At 29.5% G+C, this 18547-nt stretch overlaps 1 protein-coding gene across 2 annotated transcripts in view; it reads left to right on the plus strand.

Annotated features, from left to right (window-relative positions):
* The window catches only part of LOC100165587 (leucine-rich repeat and fibronectin type III domain-containing protein 1-like protein), a 50422-nt gene that overhangs the window by 8255 nt on the left and 23620 nt on the right, over positions 1–18547 (plus strand). The window contains exons 1-2 of one of the 2 annotated variants that reach the window (XM_016806347.2): positions 7365–7536; positions 14022–14087. In XM_016806347.2, the coding sequence (XP_016661836.1) occupies positions 14062–14087 (26 nt within the window). In that variant the 5' untranslated portion in view covers positions 7365–7536; positions 14022–14061. Of the gene's footprint in view, positions 1–7364; positions 7537–14021; positions 14088–18547 lie in introns of those variants that run through there. The other variant, XM_001952011.5, reaches the window with a different exon arrangement.

Here is an 18547-nt window from a genome sequence, read left to right on the forward strand (position 1 = left end):
AAAAATTGGATTCTAAGTATAATATAGGACATTACCCATGTGCCAAATTGCAGAACTATTTAGTGAAATAGACATGACCGCTGACGCACACCCAAACATTGCCTTTTACTAACATGGATATTATACGACGTTATGCGTATAGTCGCGATCTGTACGTGTCCTGGCCAAGGATGCTCTAAGTGTTCTAATGGGACGCTTTGAAACTGCTGGACGCAGGACACGATTCCAATAGATGCGAAGAATAAAAACAAACGTAGGTAGGTATATAGGTACACGTGCGTATTTAATACACAGACAGAATTTTAATGTTCGCAAACTATGACGCATATCCATTATACTCGAAACCCTACCCTATACGACCGCGTCGTTTTCGCCTGAATATTATATATTGTGGATTATAAACAATCGTTGATCGGCATTCCGAACATTCGTTGTAGATGATAAGGTCGGACGTGATTTGGGCCCAAGTGTGCCTATTATAGCGTATAATATTGTGTTTAATAAAATAATAAATAATATTATAAGATCCCCTCAAAAGTGAGCAGAATGACGTCGACAAAATAATGAAAAACTCGCGTCCGAGATTAAATCAATATATCATGGACCCTACAACTGACATAGGTCTGCAACCCACGGTCGGCCATGTATTTGAAATCCGTAAACACAATATTTTAAGCATAGCATGACGTACGTTTTATTACATTTTAATCATGTTTTTATTACGAATGCGGCCCGAGGGATTTTTCAAAAAATTTAATAAGTGGCCCGCTGCCTTTAAAGGTTGAAGACCCTTGTCCTATATAGTACCTGTACGTGGCGGCGGTCGAGGGATGTCTGAAAATAAAATCGTATGACCCCAGACAAACATTTCTTTAAGAGGATGCCACACCCGGGTATATGCATATACATGTCGTCTCCATTTTACCGTACGTACTACAGAGCAAATATTTTGTGTTCAGCAGTTCAAATTTTGTGTAGTAATCTTTAATAATGGAGTGACCTAAAGGTATAATAATATTAAGTATCTGTGTTTTCCCATGGGTCTTTTACGATCTATAATTTTTAAGCAAGTTATGAGTAGGTACCTATATATTATAGTAATTCGATAACTCGCTTAAAAATTAAAATGTCGAAAAAACCCACGTGAAACACAGATAATAAATGTTATGTTTACCTCTAAGTTTGATAATAGGTCAATTCGCTCTATTATTAAAGGTTAATGCACAAAATTGGAATTGCTGAAAACTAATTTGACATGTATTATGTGTACGTATGTAAAACCATAAGCGGGTGTAACGTCAAGGGAATTATTTGTTGCCGACGATTTTTAAGGAATCTAAAATAGGCAATTTCATATTTATATAATATACGTGCCGGTCGTGTAAATTTGTGTGTAATAAGTGATCATATAAGTATGTTGTGTATGTGACTGTTGCCGGATTGCATGAAAATGTATTAATTTAATGGTTCAATAAAATGTAACGGACTAATCATGGGCCATTAAATTATGTTTAAGGGACCGTGTTAACTCACTATTGATTCGTTAAAATATGTATAGTGATTGTTCATGCAACATGTGTGTAAAACAAATAGCGTATTAGTCTCGGATGTACATGCACATGTCAATAGCGCAAAATACGAATAATAATTAATTTTAGTTTTCTGGGTCTAAAGTCAATCCATATTTTGCCAATATTGTACCACTGATTATAAATACTAGTATTTTGTTTCGGTATTAACCGATGGTTGTGCGTTTCTATTCGTTTTTAACGTTTTAAAGTAATTTTTAAAATATCAAAGTGGTATACCAAACCGACCAATTTATGATCCATTATATTATTATATTAATCACATGACCGCGTACACGATTATTTCAAAACCATTCCACATGCCTAGGTAATGGCGCGTACCTATATATTATGGTTGTTCGTACCTATATGAGAAAAAAAGAAAATGACCAATCCGAATGTAGGTATTTCATAAAAATATATACTTGCTCGTAATAATGGTAATCCAACAATATAGTACAATATATATATACAATATAGTTGTAGGTAGGTACGTACTATGCAGTTGTTTAAGAATCACCTAAATCTGTAATCATATAAAAACCATTTGAGATAAATATTGGGATAAACGGAAAAAAACCAGCCTCCGGCAGTCATGTGTCTTACAATCTGGAAGGATATCAAATTATATGTTGCCCCACATTGAAAAAAAAAATTCTAAAGAGTACGACCGGCTCTGCCTCACATTTATAATATTTTCACTCTCTTTTTCTTTGTTTAATATTACAATTTGCATGTATAAGCAGGCTAGTGATAAACATGGAAAATAATCAGACCATCATCCATTTATCTTTGCTGCTTTTTTTTGTATAGTTTTTCAATACATAAACATAATATTATAATTGTATACATATACATATATATGTATAAGTGGACTTCGCATGGACAAAAACGACTCACTTCCTCGTAATTTGTATGATATATAAAACAATTTATCTCATCGTTGAAAATAAAGAACATCATATTATATGTATATAAATATTTTTTTTTTTTAAATATGTACGCTCATTATATATTATAATATACATTTTTACTGTAAGATTACAGTTAAGCACAGGAATATCTATACAAATTACTAAACACGACTGATGAAAGTATTATAGTTGCATTTGGATTTTTGTGATATATTATAACATTTCATTGCTCAAATAAGTTTTCCGAATCAATATTGAAAATCAAAAATCATTTAGGTACAGTTGTCATGGTATACGACGACTATATATGCGTGGTTTTCCGAAAATTGATGACTACAATTCAAATTAATTTACTGGTCAGGTTTCGTGTACTCGTGTATAAGAATTAATGATTAAACAGCTAATTAGTAAAAGGTAAATAAAATTACTACAGGAAACAGAAAAATAAAATCCGGAATAACGACCTTTCAACGTACCTTTATACAACAAATTAAGACTTAAAAAATATTTCGAATAACGATGAATAAAGTTATCTATAGCCGGTATACTTATTATATAATATACCTATATACAATAATATAATAATACATCTATAACTTATACTATATTTAATATTTGGATATGTATTTTTATTGTTCATTTATAAATATTATATTAAATAATGTTCGAGCCGAGTTAAGAAAATGGGACTAACTTAAAGAAAAACATTTAAATTACAAGCAACTTTTTTGGCGACACTTTTGTTGGACACTTTCCCGGCATTTTATAAATATTGTGTCTATAAACTGACCTTTTTCCGAAAAGTAATCTGGCGCGATTCTGACATAATAGCGTGCTAAAAATCGACATGAGTAAAGAATTAAAAAGTTAAAACCCAAAACGTACACTGGGTCAGGAGACTGAGAGAGGAAAAAATATTATGGAGACGTACAAAGAGTTGAATTTGAACTGACATGTGGTCGAAAAATGTAAGCCCAACCCCCACCCAGGGAAAATTTGACTTGTCAGAGAAACGGGTACAGTAGGAGTTTCAAAAAGCTGTTCAGGAATTGACTGGAATTTTCTAAATATTGGTGCCAAAAATACGGTAAACTGATGATTGGGGATGTATGGGGTGGGTTAGTAATACAAGTGTAGAACCAGATAAATGTAAAAAATGTGAGAGGTGAGAGTACACGTAAAAGCCAACTCGTATCTATCGTATCTAAAATTCCAAAAGATATTTTAATCTGTCGATTGCGTATAATAATATATTATTATGTACAGTGTACGATGAATGACGATTAATGTAATCTACCTATCGATAATCCGATCGTTAAAGTCTCCGCGAACTATAATATGTCCCGCCGACTGTTGTTTGTACTTTCTCGTCATCGGGAAACATTTACGCGCATTCTAGTTGTTCGAGGCTGGTATCGATTGAATGATATTGTAACCTATAATAATGTGTGTACAATGTACGACGAGTAATGTACCTATAGATGAGCCAATAATAATCGCTAAAGTTTTAGCGAACTAAATGTACCTTTACCGTCGGTTGCGTATTGTAATCATCAGGAAAGTGCGTAACGCGGGTTTAAGTTATAGAGTACAGGTATCGATTTCGTTATGATTTACGATCTCGTTTTCGTTGCCGTTCGATTATTATTATTATGTATATAGTCTTTAGTATAATATAACGGTATAAATCATATAACATCATTATATATACCTGTGCGCGGCTATATTTATATACAGTGAAGGGCGTCCGACTGTCCAAGGTCGATGAGTTCGTACTAGTATAGCGTTCATCACGTTATTATTATAATGCATACCAACGCCTAATATTTCCATTACCTAAGCATTGACATTCGACGCGTCTCCTCCGTTCATTCACCCATGTTGATTTATTGAATAGGTGTCGTTGTATTATACTCTCGTCGTAAACATTTCAAAATAATTTGCTTTTTTAAGGAGTTGGATTTGATTAAGATATTATTGCCGGCAGGTATTAAGGTATAATGTATAATGTATATATAGGTAGGGGAATAACAGTTATACGAGGCTCGTATTACGAGCCGTTACGGCGTTAAAGTTCGATTGTTTTTTAATTGCGTTATATTATGGTTTTTGATGTTTTTGTATGTAGCTCATTAAAAAAAAAAAAAATGTTAATAAATAAAATTCTGATTATTTTTTGGTTTACTGTTACTATTTTCGTTAAAACATCAAAAACAATTAACTTCCGCAAAATATATATTATTTTTAATTACGTGTTCTTCTTTTAAAAAAAAAAAAAAAAAACATAAGCTCAATGCTTGTAGGCGGTTTGTTTAGTTTCTTATTTTACAGCCTGCCCATTAAATGTTGCACTGTTATAATTCCGGGCAGAAGAATAATTGACGATTTACAACTTTAAAATACAATTTTCATAGCGCTGCTCGTATACGTAGGTACATATGTATACATTGGTATACCAACAAACACGTCGTATTATATGTATATGAGTCTCGTTCGGAATCCCGGCTATAAAATATTATGTGTATACTAGGTGCACATTGTATTATTATTTCATACGCCAATTAGGTATTATAACTGTTGATTCACACTGAGCAGGTGCAGTCAAATGGATATGTGGGCCGCGGATTAGCCTTAGCAATACCGCACGGGTACTTATTATTACTATTTTACAGTGTGCGTTCATGTGGGTTAAGTTGATAACATTACAATAATCATTAACGTAATTAATCGTTAGTCGTACATTATTAGTCATTATTATCCACGAGTACAATACTATAAACCTCTGATAGTTACTAATACCGCCACTATACCGCAATTAATGCGTACTCTTCCGATGACCATCATAAATCATCATCGCGGGTAGTAATAATATTTTATAGGGCTTGAAATTTGTTGCATAATATTATATTATATGCTCTTAGAATCCAAGACTTAGATTCTACAGAATGGAACAATATTTCTGGATTACACGGTGTTTATTATCTAAGGACGTCTACGTGGGGGGGCTCTCTCGTTATTTCGGTTAATGTTAATGTTTTTCAATATTATAAATAACCAAAAGTAGGTATAGTATGTAATAAATAATAATATATTTATCTAGTGGCCATTTCGTGATTCGTGATTTCATGACCTGCAATATTATTATAATTTATATAATATGCCCATATGACGACCTATTGTACGTTTTCTTCGTGTATAGTTCGGACCACGCAATATTTCTTTTAAAAGTTTAAACAAACTTGTGTGGATTTCACTGATTTCCGAAATCACAAAAATTAAATATACCTAATTGAAAAATTAAAACATGAGATTGATTTTGAAGAGTATAAAAAAATATTTTAATATTCAATATAATTTAAAACATAGCTATTGTCAAAATGAACGAAAAAATATTCTGAAATAAAATAATAATAAGTGCATATTTTTGCATTTCTAATTGTGTATAACAACGTGTATAATAATATATACCTAGTTTTTAGAGCATTTAAGTTTGAGCCCTACTAATAATAATAGTTCGTACAATTTATTACCATCAAGTACTTATTTGGTATTATAATATATCGTTACGCTTTAATAATATGTACATGCTTGATGAATCAAGCATGCTCAGCTCACCTTCCTTTTATACTTTAATAATTATTTTATTCAAATTATGATATTTTAAATTATTATGTATTTTAAAGTCTAAACTATTAAATAATTAGGTTTTTCCTATTATTTAAATATCACGAATGGCGACACAAATTATTTTTTTTGGAAATGAGCTTTTTTTAATGTAAAATAGTGATGCCCAATCTCTGTCCAGCGGGCCACGTAGCCAGAAGCCAATATTATAATATTGAAACAAAATATCATATTATTGAAAATTTTGAAAAAATCGAATTTTTAATATCTTAATATCATAATAGTATAATACTATAGTCTATATTATACAGTTTAATGCATTCAATTTTTTCAGTACGCATTATAAATAATGCTGTTTTTTTATAAGAAAACATGTAGGTATAACTCAAAATCTTCGAATATCAAGTTACTACACTAATGTAAGTACTCACAGACGATAGTGCGATATATGGACAATACGACTATTTCCGAGTTATATAAATTACCTATTTGTTATTATTATATAATATATTTATTTATTTTACTATAAGTGTCCCTCGCGAATGCATATAATTTTACTATGATAGCAAATAGTGGCCTGCCAGAATGTGTTAGTCGTCACTACTGTAAATTGTTAAGTCGATGATTTTATTAAATGTTGATGCATATACATCGAATTCTGAACGAGTTTTTAATTTTGTATAAAGATAATGACTCCTCAATAATGGTTTCACATAAAATATAATTATATAAAATACATGACGTTAATTAATGTTTATTGATTAATATTAAATTACTATAATTTTAAAATAATCAAATCGTTATTGACTTATTAATTTACATGTTATGACTTATACATATATAATTATTATCATGGACTATAATCGTAAGTACGTATATAAATTCTTATGACTCAGAAATAAAATTGATAATATGTCTATGTAGAAGAACCAAAATCGACTGTTTAATACGATTAAATACAGTAAACTGCAAGGGTGGTTACCATTTCAAATAAACTATAAATCGTTCCTTACATATTGTTAAAATTATCTAAGTATTTTAAAATATAGCGTTTAGTGGCCTGTATATGTATATGTTAATATTTACTTATGTCTTATATTATGCGTCATAATATTATGAATATAATATGATTAAAATAATTGATCATGGCAATGGCCTAGATAGAGTCATTATCTTATATTTTCGTGTATTATTTGGCATTTGCAATCGTACGTAATTCGTTCGTGGTTTTCAGATAGGGACTCTCGGCATCTCTATGTATAATATTGTAAATTGGTTGATTTCTTATCGTTAATATGTTTGATGACTTTCGTATAATTCAGAGCAATATTGTTTCAATGCTTATAGCTGTGCGTCATTTTACAACGGTAATTTTATGTGAGCAGACGACCGGCAGTGACCACTAAAATATGTTATATTACTTTGTAATGGTACGTATTGTTTCAACATATTAACCTATTTAATTAATATTTTCTTTACTAAACACTAAACTCTTTATTTTATTCCAATAAGTATAATATAATATATTATTATAGTTTTAGATAATTAATTTAATAAAGTGAATAAGAGGATGTCGCTCTGCTATACGGTAGGTTACAAGGGGGTCAATGTAAAATGAATGGTATTTAAATTGAATTCAATGATATAATATCATTGTATAAGGAAAACGATTCTGAGTAGAGACGGTTTGTCAGTCTGGATATTTTATTTTGTTATTATGTATTATAGCCCTGTAAGTTGAGTCAATATTATAATATAATTTTTTTGATCGTTTCTATGGTGATAAACAAAGCGTTAGAAATGAATAGTGGTTTTTCGTAATTTGTCGGTGGTTTTTTCCGTGGCATTAAATAACTATTGAGAAAATCGAAAAATGACCTCTCTAAAGTACCATCTTGATCCAATTTGATGAAATATAAGGTACTATTATGTTGAAATCGAAGCACTTCTTCTGGTAGAAATTTTGTATTCAGGATAAAAATAAAATAAATAAACACCATTGTAAAACCACTAGGTTCTTCGCTCCACTCATTAATCATAATCTAAAATAATAATTAGATTGTGTTGTACTTATTATAATGTTTTCAATGATCACAAACCAAACCTTCATAGGTTTTATAAAATAAATTCAAATAGTTAAGTAGGTGCCCACTGCCTACTAATAAAATAAAAAAAAAAAAATTATTGTTTTTTTATCTTTTGATTTTTGTACTATTTTGTATCCATACACGTATTATTTTTAAAATTAAAACACTTGTAAGTTAAATAAAAAAAAAGTTCTGTCAGAGAGATGCTCTTAATATTGGTTAAGTTAGTTAACTTAGTTAAAAAAAATTTAAATCCTTCCTTACACAGTGTTAAAAAATCTAAGTGTTTTAAAAAATAGATTTTAGTGGTCTGTATAATATGTATAATAAGTATATGATATGTACTTATATTATACGTCATAATATGAATATTGAATATAATATGATTAAAATAATTGATCATGGTAAAAAGACCTAGTAATGACCTAGATAGAGTCGTTATCTTATATTTTTGTGTAGTATTTGGCATTTGCCATCGTAGGTACGTGATTTTCAGATAGGGACTCTCGGGTTCTCTATTTATAATAATTGTAAATTAGTTGATTTCTTATCGTTAATATGTTTGATGACTTTAGTAAAATTCAGAGCAATATTATTTCAATGCTTATAACTATGCGTAATTTTACCACGGCGATTTTATGTGAGCATACGACCGACAGTGACCACTAAAATATTTTATATTACATTTTAATGGTACGTATTATTTCAACATATTAACTTATTTGACTAATATTAATATTTTCTTTACTAAACTCTAAACTCTTTATTTTTTTAATCTTTTTTTAATATATTATAACTTTGGATGATTAATTTAAAAAATAATAATTATACTGTAATGTTTTCAATGATTACAAACCAAATCTTCATAGGTTTTATACAATAAATTCAAATAACTAAATAGGTAGATACTTACTAATAAAATATTTAAAAAAAAAACTATTATTGATTTTTCATCTTTTGATTGTTGTATTATTTTGTATTACTTTTAAAATTAAAACACTTGTAAGTTAAATAAAAAAAAGTTTAGTCTTAGAGAGGTACTCTTAATATTGGTTAAGTTAGTTAAGTTAGTTAAAAAAAAATCAAAGTATTTTAAAATATAGCCTTTAGTGGATTGTATAATAGTGTATAATACTATAATGTATATGTTAATATTTTTTTATGTAGGCAGATATATTTTTACAATAATTGTTATAATGAAGTGATTAATACGATTATTGTAGGTTCTACTTATATACGGAGATGATTTTGAAGCGTTCAAATATATTTCGATATACATTAGCATATTGTATAATGATGTTTATGCTCCCCTCCCCCAATCAAACCTTATAGAGCCACTACTGGCCTTTTTTTTTATATGCCACTGATGTTGGGTACATCTATATTTATGGTTTGAATTTGAAGTATTTCACTTGAAATTTGTCAGTTGAAAATTTTACTTTTCTTGAAGTAGCTCTATTATTAAATTATGAAAAAATATTTTATTTTAATTTAAACGTATAAAGTTGTAGAGGATTCGAAATGATTAATTATTACATTCAGAAAATATCGATAATGAATGACTTATCAACTAAGGTTTACGAATTACTATATTAATGGTTATAAATTATATGTATAAATGTCTAATTACATATTATAATATCGGTTAATTTATTACTCATCAGTTGGGTCCTCTATCAGTAATTATTTACTAACTATATTTTAATATTTATTAGTATTCGGTAGGTACAATAAACCAACTTTTAAAAATGTTCTCTATAGTTCGCAGTAGGTTTAGGTTTATAAAATTTTAGATACAGGTAATAAGCACTTTTTTTATTTTTGTTTTTCACATAAATGAAATATTTTACGAGAATTTCATGAAATAATTCAAGAAAACAAATTTCATGACATTCTATAACCCTAATACGATATGTGGTATGATTCTTTCTCTAATCATATTTTATAGTGACATTTACTTTTTTCTTCACTTGTAAAATTACGGTCATTATAATAGAAGTCTTGTTGTTTTTAGGCATTGTTTACTCTACTGATATGACTGAAATAACGATATTAGAGTCTATATCAGCGAAATTCGCAATTAAATTTTATAATTAAAATAAAATTTCGCACACAAATTACAAATCTAAATCAGTAAAATAATTGAATAATATATTATAGTAATTATTTATTTACGGAGAAATGTAATATTAAATGCAATGATTGATGAAGATCTTTCAAGCCTCGCAAACTATATCTATATTGTTTTATGAACTGCAACGAAACGATTCCGATGATTTTGTTTTGATATAACTATATAGGTGACGTGTTACGGTGTTCGATAACTATTTTTTTTTTCCAGTAGATTTTTTATTATTTACGCAATATTTCACAGGAATATTTCAAAAACGACCACTAATAAGAACTTCGGATTAAACCTTATATTAAGAGGCTGTATTGGAAGCCTTTTTCTGTTTGGAACATAATATTATGATATACTTTCATGGCTCTAAACTATAAGCCACTTAAAAAAGTTGTTATATAGAAAACGCATTTAATAATTAATCAATAATGTTTGCCATTGGTAAAATAAATTTACTAATTGCTTGTCACTCCGATGAAAATTTTTTAAGTCAACTCGTGGCACTAATGCTGCTAAAATGTTATCAATCATAAGACGGTTTAGTATATTATCACAATCACGCAATGCCTATCAAATATAACGCTACAAACGTTTTTATACCCTGCAAAAAAAATAATATATTCTTACACATAAAATTGACACTTTCGAAGGAGATTTAGGTCGGTTTTGTGTGAGGCCTCGGCCAATCATAATCTACATACTCATATATTATACAGATATGAATGTGTACGAATTAGTATATTATGTAAAATCTACGAAGGGCGATTTCCCTCGTGCGCAACAACGCATATTTTGGTGTTAAAATAAGATCAATATTGATTTCGCATATAATATATACATATATAGGTACAATATACGACGCGAATGAAGAGTATTATATTATTATAGTATACCTTGTACCTAGGTCCATAAACCTATACTCAATAGTAATGGTATAGGTAATATATTATCTTAATATCATATATTATCCAATGCGTCATGCAGATTCTCGATCTACCAAAATTATATAGTTTTCCCTTTCGTGTGGCAATACGAGATAGGAGTATTATAGGTATAAGACCTCAGGCGTGATATATTATATCTGTATAATATTAGTGGTAGATAGGTACTCCAGTACAAAAAAAAAAAAAAATAAATGATAATCAACCAAATGATTCGTATATTTTGGTTGTTTCGTGCACGACCGACTTCAGTCTGATATTATCTAACAGTATTATAGTAATTAGTATTGATTTTTTTCCCTTACGGCACGTCGGGTAGAGTATTGTATTGTTTTAAATTGGAAAAAAAAATCATTATAATATAAGTAACGTTACTCGATAGAATTTTGTAGGTATTTTCTTTGTGTAGAAAAAAAAAAATTAAGCATACTATATTTTCCAAAAAAAAACTGAAAAACTACGTAATGCGATTTCTGTATAAATGTAAGTACCTATACCTACACCAATCGGTATTTATTGTGTGTATACCTAACAAATATGTTGAATAAGTATTTAATTTCTCATCAAAGAACTCCGATTTCAGATTAAGAAATTTAATTTTAACCATACAATATTACAATATCGATACATCCAACGAAAAAGGTTTTAACTCCATTCTGTCAATTGTTCAGGAGAAGTAAAACAAAAGTCAAAGTTATAGGAAACTGTCATATTGGGAGATAATAAAATATTATTTTATAATTTCTTTGGGATCGATAGAGATACGAACATTTTCGTGATCGATAGAGAAAATGATTCTTTATCTGAATACAGTCGTAACTCAAAAACGAAAAAAGTTAATACCTTCTTCGTTGGATATATATCGATATGATGTATATCAATAAAATGTATCAAATATAAATATTTATTCCACGAGGTTTTTATATTTCGTTTTTATAAAGTCACTTTAAATGGGTATCTCTATAGGAAGGTAGTTCATCGTGTTGCTCAATAATAATTATCCTATTAATTTATAACAAGTTCATGGTAAAATAATACTCCGACATAGAAACACAATTATATTATTATGTAGAGAACATTTTATATTTGTGTATAATATAATATTATATAGAATACCTACAATATAAAAATCGATTCACGAGTAATTTTTTATTTTATTTTTCAATCCTGTTTGATTGTAACAAAAAAAATAACAAAATAATTAAATGTTTTCAAAAATATCTCAGATAAAGCAATTGATGCAGGTTTATCTATATGCTGTACATGAATGACTTATATAATAGCTTATAGGTAGGTATATAAAACATAAGCAACAGGTGTTTTGTATAGTATTAGTTGTAACTTACCTACCTCATATGGCTTCCGATATACGTATACAATCAGGGCCGCATTTAAGGGGGGGGCCTGGGTACAACTGCCCCAGGCGCCAGTATTTTAGGGGCGCCAAAATGTTGTGGCCAGAAATATGTTTACTTGTGAATTATTAAAATAAATTGTATAATTTTAATTTTTTTAATAACAGTATTATATATATAGTATATAAGTATTATGCTGTTTAACATTTTTTTAATTAATATTAATTTGCATAGTTTTATATAGTTTTATTTTATTTATTCATGAAATACCTACAACCTACCTAAATATGTTAAAAAAAAAACAATTTATATGATAAATTATAAGCAAGGTTTAGGTGACATAAATTCAAATGTATCTTTGCATATAAACAATATTTGTAAAAAAGCACACATTGTAAAACAAATATTCTTTTCTGTGCTCAAAATCTAAAAGGTTAATGAGGATCTATCTTCCATATTTTCCGTGGGTAGGCCCCTTAGGGGGAAGCAATTTTTTTCACCGGAGCTTAGGGGGTGCCAATTTTTTTTTGCACCGGGGCGCAAAATGTCTAAATGCGGCACTGTATACAATATTACATACAGCGTATAGAGTTACAGGATAAGAACGTAAGTTTCTATTTACGATGGGCATACTTCTTATTTGATGTTTCGTTGTAATTTGCAGTACAAAAACTTAAGCACCCATTAAATACTGAACTATATTGTTATTCAAATCGAGTGCACCTAATTTTCTTTCACGTTAGTTTTTGAAACTTTTAAAAATTAGGAACTAAATAACATTATGTCCGATCGGTAATCATCAAATAGCCCACAGACCATATAGTATCCATATTATTTTGTTTTTCCCTGCGTTTTTAATTTTTTCCAAAGTCAAATATTCTATTATTATTATGTCGATACAGATTTGTGATTTACTGCATTGGCCTATAATTGTTTAGGTTAGATTAACTAGGTAGGTTAGGTTAGAAACTGTTGCATTAGGAACAATAAATTCTACATTGCAGTTTACATGACACATGCGTACGAGCTGTATTTGTAGTCAACCCAAAAGTCAAAACCTAGGATAGTAAAGTTGTTTTATGGATTCAGAATTTTATACTATAGTTAGTAAATTATACATTTAGAGATTATGAATGTGTGCTTAATTATTTTGATGTCTAAATTATATAAATAAAATATCCTATTTTATTTTAAATTAATGATTTAACTTATTTACTATACCTATCCTTCTCAAATATACGTGTCAGGATTGCAGCGAACGTGCAACTACGTCGCGCGCCGTGCGTAGCTTAGATAACAATAATTTATTATGTTACAGAACGTCGTGTCCTGCACAGCAATCACTACATATTGTATATTATTAACTAGTTGATTACTGAAATATCTAAAGTGTTTTTTTTTTCATTTCAGAAACTTATTCATTAACTCATATAACAATCCACAGATCAAAATGCACAAGAAACATATCAAAAACCTGTAAGTATGAGACGAATTAAATTTAACTAATATCAAATAATTATAATATATAATAATAGGCAGGTCTAAATAATACGTAGCATCCATAGATGACGATGTTGTACAATCATATTATAATTTAAAATATAAATTTAATAATAATAGTAATACCAACATGCATAGTATTGAGGTGTTGGGGGGGGGGATCCGATTTCTCTTTTGAAATTTCAAATTTGATAAATATTATCATATCCAGGTTCTCTGGTCCCATGATATTATTGCTATTATCAGACATCGGTATTGTAAATTGTAATAGATGCTTTTAACAATTATTATTCGAGTGAGTACTCGATAACCACTATTTTAATACTATATTAAAATATTAGGCAGCTAATAGATAATTTGGCATTTATTTAGTACCTACCTACCTAGTACCTCTATACATTTACTAGCTTTTCGTGTGCACAAAATATATTTGTAAGTAACCTCAAACCTGTCAGTTATATAATAAAGTATAATATACTATATATTATATAGAGACCAAATAAAAAAGTAATTATCGAGTGTTGGGATAGAAAAAATGTGGATTCTTGAACATTGTGGCGCCAGAAAAACTTACCTTAAACACGCCACTTTAAAAAACTCTAAGGTAGGTAACATTCTACGTCATTGACTGCGTGCGTGCGTAGGTAAGTAAAGAAATAATTTGGCGAAGAGTTGAAACAATTTTTTACAAGATTGTGTTTTTTTACACGAGACTATAAATTTCGATTATACAAACTTGAAAATTGTTGTAAATAAATAATAAAAATAATAAAACAAAATAAAATCCCGCGAAAAAACCTTCTATTATAATAATTTATATCAAACCTGGTATGGTTGAGTTATTGTGTAGTGTATTTATATGCGGATATAATATATTACATATTATATTTTGCCTAACCACAGATCGTCGTAGAATATAATATCATATAGTACCTAGTATTATAATGTTAATGTTGCATGTACCTACCTTAGCCACAGGAAATCGTGTGTTACACTATTCGCATACGCTTATCGCCTCGAATCGAAATGATTTATTAATATTATATTTTAACTTTTGAGGCAATGAATGAATACATACATTTGTTAGGTAAGAGTCGAGTTAAAATAAAATAAAATTGTATAGCTTAACGTTGGGAGAAATTTAAATGCTATTTAACTTTTGCATTTATCGTTACTAGACATTACCATAGTACCTATACATAAACGTAGGTACCTATATGTGCAATAATAGTATAATAATACAGCTCTGCTGCATTACGATTGTATAAAGCGTCTCTCCGTCTTCCTTATTACTTTTACATAACTCTTTTATTTCGGTAGGAGAAAACTTGAATATTTCAGTTGTAATTTTGAAGGGTTTATAATATAATATTATGTACAATTTTTAAAACCGCTAAAGAGTCATAATAATATTATTATATATTACAATGAATTCTATGTCGAATGTTGACAAAATATAGATGACAATTTTAAATTGAAAGTTTTTTTTGTCTCATCGTTATAAATATTAAGATGTGTTCGTCTCATGACAGTAATATTTATCAAACCTTTTTGTAATAAATAATATAATTTATCATTTTCGTTGTTCGTTTCAGTCATCATCCGGAAAATGTATTTAGGAAAGTTCGGTATATAATATAATAATATGCCTAATGGTTTGAAATATCCGAGTATAGAAAAAAAGTCTTATTGGTAACTGTATTATAGGGATATAGTATTCAATAATGTTTGTTTCATAGTATATTATTATCATGTTTTTTTCGTGAACAAATATTATTATACCCAGCAACTATCGATTAGCTATAATAGCTGATAAAGCCGAAATATACATATCATTATAATATCCATCACCTACACCTATAATTTGTTACTATCATTACTACGATATAATAACTCAGTCAGTATACCTGTTTGTCTATTTTTGTTTTTTTTTTAAAGTATAAATCGCACACAAATCCAGCGAAAATACATTACTATTATACACGTACGCGTATTGTGTACATATGTAACGTTACATTGTATTATCATAATATTATATTATTACCTATATATTATATTCACACATATTTTAATAAATACGTTAACGAACCGGACGCATATTATATGTATACACCGCGAGACACGAAATAACAATATTTGACATAACCGATTTTCCACCTATACAAATTACAATAAACGATATTTACCTAAAAAACGATACCTGCTGCTAACAAGTACCTACTTACCCATATATATATATACATACCTATCTATACATATAATAATACGTTCGCGACGTCGGCTCGACTGTTTTTGACGTGTTGTCGACGAACACTTTACCGGCTGACTGGACTAGTGAAAACCGATAAATTGGCGGAACTCGAGTAGTATCGATTATTATAATATTAAATTATATTATATACCTGTATATTATTATTATATTATATTATGACGGTTTCATTTCCGCGAATTGTGTTGTGCGACTTGTACGGCGACAAATTGAAGGCGTGACAAGAATGCGGCGCAGGTGGTCTCCGCGCGCGCCTATTTATAACAGTATAATATTATTATTATTTATTATAATAAAATAATATCTGCGTGTGATATTATATTTAGGTATGTGTGTTTGATTATAGTGTCATTGTCATATTATAATATGTATACTTAAGGTATATAATATAGGTGACCGGCCGCGGCGGAGGGACTTAATTTTACCCAATTCGTTTTTCTGGCATAAATTATTTTATTATTGTTGTACTATTGTATACAATGTATAAACATAGGAACCTACGGTGGCGCAACAATATACCTATATAGGCTATAAAAGTGTTATAGTAATAATAATAATATGTCGGCCGCGGTGACGAGACGAGGTGGCGGGCCGCGAAACAATAAAGGACCTGCTTGCGCGTGGAGGTGTAATGATGTACAATATCATTGCTTGACAACTGTTATCACCGCCCACATTGCACCGACACGCAGAAACTATTTATTCTATTTATAACTATTATCAGACAATATAAAAATCTATAACTACCCGTTCAATCACCTGTCAGTTACATTATAGTACTGTTTAACTTTCTGCACCAATTCTACAGTTTGCCTCGAAGAAAAGTGGATTTTAATTTTTCTTTAGATAGTTTTGTACTAGCTGTTAGTTGCGATTGTGCCACAAGGCTTACGCTTTTACAGCCTGCAGTATTGGTGTCCCTGTTGGGGGAGGGGGATCCGAATGAGTTCATAAAAATGGTAGACTCGTATCGTGTATCCTAAACAAAAAAGAAAAACTGCGTAGTCCATGTTCGCCAAAGCTTATAAATAAACTGCATTAATTGCATTCCACACCGCTAGTATCACAAAGAGGTGAACTCGATTTCCTCCGAACATTTTTTTTTCAACGTGATTTTGTCGTTTTTAAATTCAATCATTTTGTCTATATAATTGTAGTCTTGTAATTTTCTTTTTATTAATTTCTCATAGATATTTCTATACTATATCTTTAAATTGTTTGACTGTTCAACCTATTCTTCCTATATTAAATCAAATGTTATAAGTAAACAGGAATATTTTTGATAATTTCAAAATATATTATATGCCTCAACGGTTAAGTTGTTTTTGTATACCTTAAAATCGAAAAAAGATGATAATAATCATTAGTAACTTTCAGATCTAATCGATTACTCCTAAATTAATTAAATAACTAATTGGTTATATTATGTACCTAATACATTAATTTTATTTTTACTTAATTATTACGATCAATAAAATAAAATATTATTATTAAACACCTCTAAAAGAATAAATCTGTGAACGCCTCTGAAGCCTATTTCGATAGGATACTACGATAAGAATTAAAAATAATAATACATCTGAATCGTTTCATCGAATAGGCACGACGTGTTTTATTACTATAGATCTCTCGCCGCCCTCTCTTTCGCCACAACATAAATAATATATTATTATAACATCAGGTTCTATGGCACGTGGCAGACCTATATATCGCGGCTTCCATCATTGATATTCCGCGGGCGCAATTTAAGTGCGTATTGTTGTTATAATTTATACGGCTGCGTGATAACGAAGTTGTGGAAAATTGATACGTGTCTGAGCAAGTTTAATAATTTCAACCATTCACTGGTCGGTCAATATCTCCCATTTTTACTTGTCGACGTGATTTATCATTTATTCACATCCACGCGCGAAAAACACGACCGCGATACCGTTGCAGTTATTGCCATATTATTAAAGATATTTGCGCAATCAAGTGGGAACTTGAAGGAGGAGCTAATCATAGGCGCACATTGGGTGTGAATTTAAGGGATGCTGGAATAGTTTATGTTACACATGTCCATGGGGGGGCTTTGTCCCCCACACCCCCCCTTAATCCTAATACTATAACTAACTGCATTACATTAGCTTTAAATTTTTAATTAGAATGGGGTACCTAACTTTGATTT

The sequence above is a fragment of the Acyrthosiphon pisum genome, chromosome X (assembly GCF_005508785.2).
Source record: "Acyrthosiphon pisum isolate AL4f chromosome X, pea_aphid_22Mar2018_4r6ur, whole genome shotgun sequence".
In the NCBI taxonomy this organism is placed as follows: domain Eukaryota; kingdom Metazoa; phylum Arthropoda; class Insecta; order Hemiptera; family Aphididae; genus Acyrthosiphon; species Acyrthosiphon pisum.